Below are 13,504 nucleotides of genomic sequence, written 5' to 3'. Positions count from 1 at the left end.
TTATGCTTATTTCATTTTGCCTTCCTCTCTCTCTCCCTCCCCCCCGCTTCCCTCAGGTATGATTCCTTCACAGGTGTCCCTGTCTGTCAGCAGAATTTGTTACTAGAAAAAGCCAGTATTTTATTTAATATTGGAGCCCTCTATACACAGATTGGTACAAGATGTAATCGGCAGACCAAGCCCGGACTTGAAAATGCTGTTGATGCTTTTCAGAGAGCTGCAGGTATGTAAAGAGAGAAGGAGCTGTGGTTCATTTGCATATTGAAAATACGGGGGAGGTTATTTCTGAGGAGGTCTCAATCTGTCTCTTACATACAGAGCTATACATTCAATATTGACTTTTGGTTTTATTAACACAGTCCAAACAGAAAAGGAGGTGGATTGAAACCCAAAGGTCCTCACAAGGATCTGTACTAGGCTTTAATTAAACATTCCTGTTAGCCGTAGTTTAACATTTCAAAAACCTGGAGCTGCTGTCGGAACAACAAGTTTGGTAAAGACAAAGTGAATATTGTAGTTAATGATTAATTAGCTGTACATTCACCTTTTCTTTGCCCGTTCTCCATTACATCACTGTAACTGCATTGACTTGTGTAAAATGTGTGTGATGAGAGTGGATAATCAGTCCTATAGCATCTACATTTTAAAAACATTTTAAAACACTCAAGTCTATTTTGATCCCAAACAAAGCTTATTGTCCAGTTGAGGTCAATGGTAAATTTGCCATTGACTCCGAATAGGAGCAGGATCTATGCCCATAACGAATCATTGGAGTTTCTATTCTGCTGTGTCTGTGGTAGTTAATGGGAGCTGCATCCCTTGAGGCAGGGGTGAAAGTAAAGCCGAAGACTTACCGGTATGGGAGCTGGCTCCGGCCCCCGGAAGGGGCAGCGCCTCGGGTAGGAGGGGCAGGACTGGGGGTCAGCATCCCCCGGCCAGCCCTTACACGCTCCTGGCCCGTGCCGCCCGGGGCTCCAGCGGCGATTTAAAGGGTCCGGGGCTCTGGCCACTGTTGCAGTAGTGGCAGTGGCGGCCGGAGCCCCGGGTCCTTTTAAATCGCCGGCCCCGGGACAGCTGCTCCTTTTGTCTCTTCCCCCCCCCCCCCCATCAGCGGATGGGGGGCAAAAGGGGCAACAATATTAAAGTGCTGCCACGGCAGCGCTTTAAGCAGGGTCCTTTGCCGCGGCAACGCTTTAAAGTCAGCTGTACGGGCCGGTATCAGCGGCCACTTTTTACCAGTACGCCGTACCTGTTTATTTTCACCCCTGCCTTGAGCTAACATGCTATAACAGTTCTGATTTTCATTAGAGTAGGTTTGGAACAAAAACCCTTCATTTCTTGGATAAAAGTCATCATGTAAGCGTAAGGTATTGTATTACTCATAGTGTTTAAAGGTGTTTAGAGGCAGTCTTAATATCTGTGAAATGAAAATGTGTTGCAAGATGATAATTATAATCCTCAGCTGCTGACTTCCAATTTTGTGAAATGCTATCATAGTTGTCAATCACTGAACAAACAGTGTGTTACTTTAATAGCCCTAGTTCTTGTATTCAAAGAATTATATAGAGATTTTGAAAATATGGCTTTGTTCATTTTTAAATAGATTTTTGTTTTGCCACACTACAGACTTGTTGTCTTTCTAGAAGAGGTTTCAGCATTTGTGAAATAAGAGAATTTCTCTTTAAAATTAAATATATTCCTACTTAGAGCAATAGCTATGCCAGTGTTTTGCTAGAGCTGTATTAAGTCATAAACTGCAGCACATCATCTGCAGCCAACATACCTTTTGCAGGGCCCCACAACAACATGCACTCTGTAAGCACTTCATTGTACCTGTGCATAGCTCCGTAACACGTACGTTGTGTTAACAGAGTGACATGATATAGTACACGTAGTAGCTATTCTGTATGGGTGGGCTGAAGTTGTTGCACTGATTCAATACATAACAGAGCCCTCAACATGGATAGTAAAAAATGTCTGAATTATTTATCACACAAAGAGAAATAAATTGAGGCACCAGAAAATGAGGATGCTTTTCTGGACTTTCAGAGCCAATTCCATTTATTTCTTAAGGAATCAGTAGCTCAGATGGGCTTGACAGATTTTTGATTGATAGCCTGTGATTAAAATTTGAGTAGTGGCAGCTTCTGTCTCCAAAAGTGTAAAAGCTAACTCACTAATAAAATAAAGAACATAGCCGGATAGAACTGAAAAGTAGTGACAATGAGTGACAGATATTATAATAATACAGGGGGAACTTCCATAGCCCCAGGTACTGCTGTGATACTTGTTCAGTAACTTTGGGAAAGAAGCTCTAGCAGAACTTGATAAACCAGTTGGATGAGATGACTGGGATATGTTACATTTTAATCCTTGCAAGCATTATTTATTTTTTACACTACACTTAGTGTTTGTTTTAATTTTATAAATGATAGATTAGTGGAAGTGGATGACTGAAGCAGAATCTAATTTTGCCCTGCTGAACAAACTGTTCCAGTTTACTTATGGGGCTGGAACAGCACTAGACTTGAGCACACAGTGCACTGAGCCTCCTTTTTGGAGTGTTTCCAAGATTAGTTGAATTGTTCTTTTTTTGCTGTAGGGGTCTCAAACTACCTTTTCAGAGGCCTAAGGATTCCCTCTCTTTCCTATTCCTGTGTAACACACCGCCCTTAGGTCCCTGTAGAACTGTCAGTATGTACCCAGTAAAGCACCACTCGAAAATCAGTCAGAGGAATTCTTATAAGTGAATCTTAAGGCATCGCTCTCCTTGTCCTGCCCCACAGGACAGCCTCTGTTGCCCCTGTGAATGATAACCCAAGATTGGGAACTGAGCACAGCTGTTTTAGATGGCAATACAGAACACTAATCTATATGACAGTGGGTCATTTTAACTCTTCACACTTAATAAGAATCCATTTTGGATAATTTAATTTGGCTGAGTAATTTCTAGAAAATATATTTTCAAGTTTCTCAATTGTCTTATTTGCTACTTTTCAATTGTACTTGATAATTTGTGAATTGTGATCACCTGTAAAAGTCCTTGTCTGTTGTAATAATTAGAAAAACTTTTTAAAAATTCAGGTATTTTAAACTACCTAAAGGAAACATTTACTCACACACCAAGTTATGACATGAGCCCAGCCATGCTGAGTGTACTGGTCAAAATGATGCTTGCTCAAGCTCAAGAGTGTGTCTTTGAGCAGATCAGCCTACCTGGAATACGAAATGAATTTTTCACACTAGTGAAGATGGCTCAGGAAGTTGCTAAGGTAAGCCATGAGACTTAGTGTTTTTAAACCCACACCAAGTTTGTTTCCAGTGCCAAATCACTAGCTTAAAACTCTACCGTAGTGCCCATTTATTAAACCTTTAAAGCGTTTTTGTGACTTTGGTTTAAAGTATTGAGTGCAAAATGCTAATTACTGTTAATGTTTTTAATACAAACTGAAATTACAGGGACTCATGTCAAGTTGTTGGCACAGTATGAGAACCTAAAATGTAATCTGTTTGCAAGGTTGTATGTTCTAACAAATACAGCGAGTTATGATGGAAATACTGACACATCCTCAACAGAGCCACTAAAATAGGAACATAGGACCTCCTGGATCATTGAGTCCAGTCCCTGCTACTGCAGGTAATCTTGTCACATAATAAGAGCTGTTCCATTAAAAAAATGTATCTAATGGAAACAAATACCAGAACAGCAACTGGACAGTGAATAATTTATTTACTGAAGTTCTGTGTGGTTCATCTTAGCAAATTAAAGTACACAACTGCTTGTAATTCTCACTGAGAATTAATAAGATTATTTCTGACAAAAATGTATGAGTAGTTATGACAATAGCATTTGATTCCATAAAGTAGATGACCAGCTCCTGCCCCCAGATCAACATGTGAAGGAGGTGTCAATTGCTTATGTGGCACCACTTATGCCCCTCTCCCATTAACTGCCGCCAAATGCTGATCTGGCTTTACTTCTGCAGCTGGAGACTGGGGTTGGCTATATATCCTGCCCACCACTAACGATCCTCCTGATTTCCCCCCCTCCCCCCTCCAAAAAGTTTCACTGATCCTTCCCAGAGTTCTGTGTATTGTACTGGGAGCATGGTGGGCAGAGTTAGTTATGGTTTGGTAGTGATGGGGTTGCAAAACTTTCACAGGTTTACTCACAAATAAGGCAGGCAGGCTCTGACATGGAAGATAATCCACCACACTCAATGGAGGGTGGTGACATCTGAACATAGGGAGCAAAATGAGACATGAAGGTTCACTCAACCAATTCATATTATCAGATAAAGGTCATACAGTACCTGACTCTAAATAGGATGGGCAAAACTTGTCCTGCCAACCTTAAAGAGCCTCCACGGACCAAACTCATTTCATGTGTAACCTAATGTCAACTTTGAATCCAGCTTTCCTGAGCTGACAAATGTATTTATTAAAACACTGATCTGCTTTACCCTCCTTTCAGTTGCATTAATAAGCCAAGATTTGCTTGCAAATTATAGAACTGTGTGCATATTTATATTATATAGGATATTTATATTATATTTCATATTGTGACATAGAAATTAGAGATGGAAAAGACCAAATAAGTGATTTAGTCCAATGCCATATAGGATTATTCTATACAATATACAGTGTTGTGTTCAGTCTAGTTTTAAATATCTCCAGAGATAAAGCTTCAATTTTCCTTTTAATTTCATCCCTCCTAGTCCTTGTATCAGTGTAAAATTTCCTCTTTCTCTCCGTGGTGTAAATAAGCCTTCAAATATTTGTAGATGGTTATTATATCCCCTCTTGCTAATAAAAGAGCTCCTACTTTTAAAGGTAACTTCTCATACCTAGATGTGTGTTTTTATTTTAGGTTGGAGAGGTTTACACGCTTGTTAACACTGCAATGAATCAGGCACCAGTCAAGGCGAATGTCCCTTATACCTGGTCAAATATGGCAAAAATAAAATCAGACCATTACAAAGCTCTGGCACATTACTTCGTTGCTACTCTACTGAGTGACCACCAGTGTAAGAATCCTTTGGTTTTATTTATATATCCATATAAACAACTGCGATTAAGAAAGGTTTGTACTGAGGCCAGGACCGGGAGCTAGGAACTTCAGAGTTCTAATATGGACTCTTTCCATGGAATACCTTTATGGCCTTGAGTTATTCTGTCATTTTCCCCATCTGGAATATGGAAATGCTGCTTTCTGCCCTTCTTTCCAGGAGTATTGAGAACATTTAGTAGCTAATACTTACAAAGAGATTTGAAAAGTGTTATATATGAGCTAAGTAATATTATCATTAAGTTAATCAGTTCTCATGAATAGAAAATTAGAGTTCAGGCAGCATTTAGTAAAATTAGTTCTTGATTTAAAAAAAAAAAAAGCTCAAAATAATAATCTGGAGTGAAATCACATATTTAGAAGAATGTTTCCAAAATGTTACTACTTACTCTCCCCTGACCTCTCCTTCTGCAGTCCACCTGCCTGAAGGCACCTGGCACAGAGACACATTAAAGTAGCTAACATTTTATGTATGTTGATATAGTGCATCCCAGCGATGATGAAGACAAACAGGAAAAGGCCTGGTCCCAGCTGCATGACTACATGCCAGAAGGACTGACGTCCCTAACCATTTTAAGAGATAAAGTTCAGCGAAAACGATTAGGTAATTGCAGACTCCATTCAGCGAGTGTATAACTGTTCTAAATTACAATACAGAGAAATATTATCTGATACAAATAGATATAGTTAGCAGAATGTATATGCTATAGCTACATAAAGCAAAGCTCATGTAATCAATTTTATTACATGATTATAACTGGTGTGTTCCTACTATTAAGTGGGTCAGTTAAGAGGAATATTATGTTTTGGAGAGAGAAACATGTCTGTTCCTCAAAATTCAAGCTGTGGCAATAATGGGATGAATTTGGTTCTGTTACACCATGTAGCTCATTAAAATCAATTGAAATGTGGCAGAATGTAGTCCAACTTCTTGTGTTACAGTGACTCAGAATTATACATGAAGCTGACTTACTTTTGCAAATGTCTCTATATTAGGAATACATAGGCACTAAAAACACTGATGTAATCAAATTAAATCTTAAACCAAGGGTTTGATTCTGCAACACTTAAGTGAATAAGTAATCTTTACTCATGCTGTTGCTCCCACAAAATCAGTGGGACCCACTCACATGAGAATCACTTAGTTGGTTGAGAATCACATGATTGGGCCTTCAGCCTTGCCTTCCTGTGGGATAAAATGTTTGGTGAAGATTGTTAGAAAAATCATCTTAGCCTTATGTATTGTTTACATTACAGTTAAAATAAATAAAAGGCAAACGATTGCTAATGGTTTCTACTTTCTTTAGGGAAAGCACATTTACGCAAAGCCATTGTTTATCATGAAGAAGCACTGCGGGTCTGTGGTTTGTGCAAAAAGCTTCGGGATATTGACATTCTTCAGGAGATTCTGTCAGTTGCTCACAAGCGTTCACTTACTAAGTATGCTCAGCATGAACAGGAAGATGACTTCCTGAGTTTAATGGAAGCTTCCGCTGTCCTTCGTAAGTATCCCCAACTGAAAATCAAGGTTTTCTAAAGGGACTAGCAATTTTGGGTGTCCAAGTTAATGCATGTTAAAAGGGGCCTCGTTTCCAGAAAGTGGTGAGCACCCACTTCTGAAAAACCAGCCCCCTTTAAAGGTGTCTCGAGTTACACACCAAAAAATGTGTGGCCAAAGTGCATAGAGAAGCACGTTTTGTACAGTGAACTTAGAGTCTGTTGATTAGTCCCAAAAGTAACCGTGAAATAATTGTGCGGTTTTTCTACTTCGGTGCCTCTAAGCACATTCACACCATATAGGCTGGTTGCCTGAGATCAGATTTCAGGAAGCCTCCTTTGCACTTTCATATTTAGGGGATGATTGTAAGAAGGTGTCCTTAAAGTGTGTCAGTCTTCAGTGAATGCATCTTCCAGATATCGTGGGCTATGGTGGGTGAAGAAAGCACCTTCTATTAGTTAAAATCTCTGGCTATAAAATGTGGTTTACTTTGCGTTATATTTTTAATATCTTCCCACAGTTATTGGCATAAGATCTGTACTATAGGAGAGCATATAGGAAAGAGAAGTTAGTTGACTGTGAACTTGAATACTACTGCTTCCTCCTGCATCAGTCAGACCATCTACCCCTTTAAAAAGCATAAACAGACTGGGTTCTTTTCTTTGGGTTTTTAGTATATACTCTGAAGAAGCCTCGTGGAACCTGACATTTCATCTTGCTAAGATAATGTCTGTCTCCATATGTCCTGAGGCTTGGAAGGATTAGATTTTTAATTGGCAAATGTTGATAAATGTCAGTTTTGCTGTACACATGCACACAAATATTTCCATCAATAATAATCAAAATTTACAAATTGGCAAAGTAAGAAAAATACTGCTTGAGAACTTATTGGAGTTGAAGGATATTTACTTTGTATATTTTCATATGTGATGTTGACAATTTGGGTTTTAATAGTTAAAGTTTTAAGGTTTTGAATCTGTGTCTGGTCATTAAATAATTGTCTGGCCCTGTTTCCTACAACTGTGAACATTTAAATTGATTTTAAAAAGCCCTTAAAATAACAACAACAACAAAAGTTGAGTTCTGACAAGCTTACTTGTCCTACAGTCTAGTAGTGATGTAGGAGAAACTAATAGCTTAAGTGTAAAAAGGGGTAGCATGTGAAGCTTCCTCTGCCCATCCTGCCAATAGAAGCTTTTCAGTCTCTGGCTGTCAATCTGGAACTTAAAAACAAGTTTGTTTTTTCACTTTTGTTTTAGCTAAAACAGAGCATAAAGTAGAAATGATTGTTCCGCAGTTCTCCAAGGTGAAAGTGAAAGACTTCTTTGAGAGGCTGGTAGGTAGCACACTATAATGCCTAATACTTGCTTGTGAGCCATTTTGCATTTTGCTGTTAATGATTATGTTCTGCCACTCTGCATCCTACAGGGCCCATTGCCTGTGTTTTCAGCCAAGCAGAGATGGACAGGCCCACGCACTATTAATTTCCATTATCAAGAAAGGGGATTGGGATTCACTCTTAAAGGAGGCCCACCCGTGCAAGTTCACTGTCTCGATCCAGAGTGTTCTGCAGCAGTAAGTAGAGATTGGAGTTTTAATAATTTTCTCTCTAGGTTCTTCTAAGTTTGCTGTGATTTCTCAATCTAGCCAAGTCATCTGCAACAGTAAGGCACCCAGATTTGTATAAATAAAATATTGTCTGTACCAATCACATCAGTGTGGTTTTTAAAGAACTAAATGTAATACCAAGAACACACCAACATTATCCATTTTAAATGAAAAAAGACAAGATAAATGCAGTGATAAGTAATAATTTGAACACCTGAAATCAGGAAATGCAGCTCACTTGTATTGGCATTTGGAGTATTTCTGGATTTTAATTAAGCTGTTAAATGCAATGCCATACTACATACAGCGTCTGCAATTTGAGCAGGTTAACAGTGCAGTGTTAACTTTAACATTACCTGACTCTAATGTGAAGATTACAAATTTAAAATCTAAACTAGGACTGATTCCTTCTTTTGTGTACATTTAATAAATAAAGATGACCCACATGTACCATAATCAAATACCATTATTCACCATCTATTTCAGAAGGCTGGAAGGAGAAAAGCCATGAGAAAGAAGGGGGAGAAAAAAGGCAGTGCATAGAGCCAAATATCAGGAAACGAAGGAGAAAGAGTATGGGAGGGAAAAGAATATACTGGTGCTTCTTAATATGTAATCCTCTTTTGTGAATGAGAGGAAATGGAAAAGGAGGGATACAGAGAAGAGAGAACATTCACAAGAGAAAAGAAGAGGCATAACTAAAGCACAGTGAAAGGCAGAAGCATAAGACTAAATAAGTTTATATTAAAATACAAAAATATTACAGAAGGATAAAACATCTAATAGTAAAATGATGGGAAAGCCAAACTAAACAACAGTTTAAAATATTTAAAGATTTTTATGAATGAAAAATAGAAAAGCAAACACCACAAACAGGAGATAGGAAAATTTAATAATTTGCTCTAGTCAAATGGCAGTATGCTCTAGTATGACAGTTCACAAAAAAGGGCAATTTTGTGTGCATTAAAATGGTGCTTGGGTGTTTTGTCCTGTGCTGTCTGATTGATGAATTTTGTATGAAGCCTGGAAGGGGCGAAAAACACCTTTGGAGAAAGAAACGTTTCAACAACTGCAGCTGATGCTAATTTGCACTACATTATTTTACAGTTAAAGGGTCTGAAAGAAGGAGACTATATTGTTTCAATTAATGGCCTGGATTCCAAATGGCTGGGAGTGAATGACATCTTGGAAAAGTTCAAAAGCATGGGAGAGAACGACATTGAGATGAAGGTTATTAGCTGTCAGGATACGATGACTTCTGTGGTAAGTAATGAGACAGCTACTTTTCTAAACCTGAAGAACACTCAGTAAATTGAAAAAACTGCCTCAGTTTGGGCAGTGAATGCTATCTAATTTGATATAGCCAGATGTCGTGGATTGCTGGTAAATCTAGGCCTCAATCCAGCAAAGCAGTTAAACATGTGTTTAAAGGATTCCATTGCGATAAATGGGTCTACTCACATGCTTACAGTTAAGCCTATGTGTAAATGCTTTGCTTAATGAAGGCCCTAGGTGATTCCTATATATGTAGGGCCATCTTGCCAGCTTTAGCAGTGAAACTCCACAAAGACTAATCCGACTGGTAATTCCAAGAGTTACATTAGTTTTCTTTCCAAATTGACCATGAGGGTGGAGATTTGTCTTCTGTAGCTCCCCCCTTGACCCAAAATTGGTATGGTGCTCTGCCCTGAAACACAAGGGGGGGAGGGGTCTTGAATTCTGCAAGGAATTCCTGTAGCTGTTGGGACATCTAGCTAGGCTCATGGACCCCCTCCCTGCTTCCCACTCCATGGCATCATGCCTTCCTCAAGAGCCCTACTTCCATGAAGTGCCTGCTGTGCTAGAGAGAGCGCCTGGGGCCTGGTGCAAGATGTGAGTCAGCAAAAGCAATGCTATGACCAAATGTCAGACCCTGTCATAAAGCAGATGCTTGCTTACAAGTTCACTGTCTGGTACATGAACTTAGCAAAGGCATGGCAAGCATTGCTAAAACATAGGCACTTCTAAGAAGTACTACGTACTCATGTAAACACATTCCAGAAGGCTAGTACAGATACATGCCAACGTAGAGGTATAATATAAACACAATCATAGGAGATAGTACAGGAACACACCAACCCTGAGTAAGACAAGGATAGCAGAACAGGATAAAGAATGAGGAAGCTTTGTTCAAACCAACAGATACAAGGCATAGGATTGGTAATCTACGACATCAGGAATGTAATACGTAACTTGTTTGAACGAATGGATGAAAGGAAAAGTCATAGAAGGGGCACCTTTGTCCAGCAGAGGGGGCAGCAGAAACTTCTGCTGCTGACTGAGCTGGTCCATTGTCACAAGCATACATGTATTAGTACATTTGTAACCATGGAGCCAGGGCACTAGGACCGTGCTTTGTTGATGACAAACCCATCAAACCAAATCTGTGGTCTTTCTGGGTAGTGCTGCTGAGGTCTGTTGAATCAGACGTTTCACTGTGTGGGAAACAGTTTACTACTGTGTCAGAAACCATGGTAGAGATTTGGTTCTAGCACTTAAGCCTTTTGGGAAAACTGTTGCTTAAAACCATTTTCATTAACATTTCTGTTTCATAGTATAGGCAAGACTGGAAAGTAGAGGTTGTACTTTAGACTTTCCCCCTGCAAATATCATGCTTACCTCCCATGCATATTCACAAATGGTAGGAAAGGCCGACAGTCTAAAATGGCTGCTGGCATTTTTGTCAGCGTATTGTATAACAGGTGGTCTACACTGCTGCTTTACCATTACTAGCACTGGCAACAGACAAATTAGACAATATCTTCAGTGCAGAGAGAGGCCTGTGTTTGTGTCTTCAAGTTTTCCCTCTCCCTGAACCTTTAAGTTGAAAGTTTACACTGTAGTTGTATTGTAGCACAAACCCCTAATACCGGATTGAGACCCCCATTGTGCTAATTACTGCACGTGCATCTAACGAGAAGACAATTTATGTCCCAAATAGCTTGCAATCAATTCTATCGTTCAGACTGTCTGGCTGCAAACTCAAAACTGTTAAACTTAAAAAAACCCCAAAAACAAACCATCTTAGTTTGTGTATACAAAAATCGAAAAAATGTTATAAATACTGTATCACCACCACTTTCCACCATGCATTTTCATGGATACATCTCAGAGTGATTTAAAAAAGGTGGGGTCATTTTCACTTGACAAATGGAGCAACTCTCTAACAGAAAGAAGTGAATGGACTTGCCCATGGTCACATATGATGTTTACTGTGGGAATATTTGTAAACATTTTTCTCTGCCCATGCAGCTCCACTGGTGGAAGTAGTACTGTAGACAGGGTGCACTACCTACTCAGTGGTAAAAAACACCAGCCCCCCTCACCCCCACATTTGGTAGCACTAGACAGAAAAAAAACGTTTCTCCACATTGAAAAGCACATACACAGTCAGTGGCAGAGTAGAGAAGAGAGCCCAAGTCTTTCAACTCTTGGCTATGTGCTCAATCCACTATTTCTATGAACAGATGGGATCAGCATCCTTGACTTATGTATTTAGGGGTTAAGGGACTGTTTTAACCCTGCCAATCAAAAATATATAAATCCAGTTACTTAGTTGCTATAGAAATTTTAGACCCAGGGAAAATGATCACAAGATTTAAAAAAAAAATGTTAAACCCTAAGTAACTCAAGAGAAAAATAATTTTTGTAGTGTGAGCAAAATAAAGAACCTATAGTTCAGCTAAGCCTAATGCTGCATACCTTCCAGCATTCCCCAGCAAGCTTTAGGCACATGCTATTGCCATCTGTATTTTGACTTCATAAATTGATCATTTCCCCAGGTTTAAGCCTCTCTTTTGTGAATATAAGTCAACCACAGTATAAGTAATAGCCAAGAACAACCTGGCACCTCCCCTCCCCAGCCTTTTGCCAGAACAAAAGGCTGGAATACAATGGAATCGCTGCAGGATGTGGCTGTGGATAAGCCATATAGGGGACTCTACCTTATGAGCATCTTAGAGGAGTGTCCCATTGCAGCTCCCCCTGTAGCACTGGGGAGAAGAGCTGGGGGCCAGCCTGGTGAACGCTCACTGGGGCTACAAGGCAAACCCTACAGCCTGTAGTAGCAGGCACTCTTGTGCTCTGAGGCCCAAGAAAAGAGGATATCCGTGGAGAGCTCTTTGCAAAGCCAGTTTACTCACACAATTATTCCATTTCCCTTGACAACTCTTATTGGGATCTAGAATTATATTTAACACTTTTCAGACAATCTTTGCAGAAAGATTCACCAGAGGACACCTCTCATTATGATTTATTTGCCTTTTGTGTCACTTGTATCCAGACATAAGCAAAATACTTCAATCTTCAGCACTCTGGATGGGCTTGTATTCAGTTAGAATGTGATTAATGCAGAAGAATACTACAGTCTGACTTGGAAAATGATTCACACACTGTGCAAACTTTTATCTTCAGTATGTCTAACCCTCATGGATGATTTAAAAAAAAAAAGAAATCAATGCTTCCTCTTCCCATTCCTTTTCCTACAGCATAATAAGAGTGCCACTTACTCTGTGGGAATGCAAAAGACATACTCCTTGATCTGCTTAGCCATGGAAGAGGATAAAATCAACGAGACCAAGAAAGCCACTCCAAAACTGTCCTTTCTAAGTTGGGGAACCAAAAATAGGCAGAAGGCTGCAAGCACCCTGTGCCTTCCCTATGCTGTAGCTGGAAGTTCTGAGACTAAGAAGAAACTTGATTCTCGCTTGACAGTCCTGAACATTGACAGTTCATTGTACTGAGTCTTTAAAGAGAAGAATCTGTTTAATGTGAAACTATTTCTAAATGTAGAAGAATCTTTGTGGATGTGCCAGAAACGTGAAACACATAAGGAAGGGGCTCGATACTAATCTTTTATACCTGTGTAAAAAGACTAACTCCACTGACATGAAGTAGTTACTATGCATTTACACCAATGTAGCTGGAGGCCAAACGGTGCAAAACTGTAACTTTGAAAACTAATTGCTTAGAGTCTGAACTTACATGTAGTGTTTGATCAGAATCAGAAGTAGTGTGGGAGGTATCAGGTAGGGTTACCATATTTCAACAATCAAAAAAGAGGACATGGGGTGCTGCCCTAGCCCTGCCCCCCTCAGAACTCCCCTACCCCCTACCTGTCCCCTCCTGAGACCCCCCACCCCCTATCTAAGCCTCCCTGTCCCCTGACTGCCCCAACCACTCTCTACGCCCCCTTCTCCTGACAGCCCCCCAGAACCCCCGACCAATCTAACCCCCCGTTCCCTGTCCCTTGCCTGCCCCAACCGCTCTCTACACCCCCTTCTCCCAACAGC

At 39.9% G+C, this 13,504-nt stretch overlaps 1 protein-coding gene across 1 annotated transcript in view; it reads left to right on the top strand.

The window, feature by feature from the left end:
- RHPN2 (rhophilin Rho GTPase binding protein 2) overlaps nucleotides 1-13,179 on the top strand; it is a 51,242-nt gene extending 38,063 nt beyond the window's left edge. The window contains exons 7-15 of the mRNA XM_024219393.2: nucleotides 57-223; nucleotides 3,085-3,272; nucleotides 4,871-5,027; nucleotides 5,553-5,672; nucleotides 6,376-6,570; nucleotides 7,826-7,902; nucleotides 7,995-8,141; nucleotides 9,282-9,437; nucleotides 12,701-13,179. Of these exons, the coding sequence (XP_024075161.1) occupies nucleotides 57-223; nucleotides 3,085-3,272; nucleotides 4,871-5,027; nucleotides 5,553-5,672; nucleotides 6,376-6,570; nucleotides 7,826-7,902; nucleotides 7,995-8,141; nucleotides 9,282-9,437; nucleotides 12,701-12,955 (1,462 nt within the window). The 3' untranslated portion in view covers nucleotides 12,956-13,179. The remainder of the gene's footprint in view (nucleotides 1-56; nucleotides 224-3,084; nucleotides 3,273-4,870; nucleotides 5,028-5,552; nucleotides 5,673-6,375; nucleotides 6,571-7,825; nucleotides 7,903-7,994; nucleotides 8,142-9,281; nucleotides 9,438-12,700) is intronic.
- The last annotated feature ends 325 nt before the right edge of the window (nucleotides 13,180-13,504 follow it).

Source organism: Terrapene carolina, unplaced genomic scaffold (genome assembly GCF_002925995.2).
Source record: "Terrapene carolina triunguis isolate 2854851 unplaced genomic scaffold, T_m_triunguis-2.0 Scaffold130, whole genome shotgun sequence".
NCBI classification, from domain to species: domain Eukaryota; kingdom Metazoa; phylum Chordata; order Testudines; family Emydidae; genus Terrapene; species Terrapene triunguis.
The sequence above is the reverse complement of the archived record's forward strand: the minus strand, read 5'-3'. Positions and strand labels throughout refer to the sequence as shown.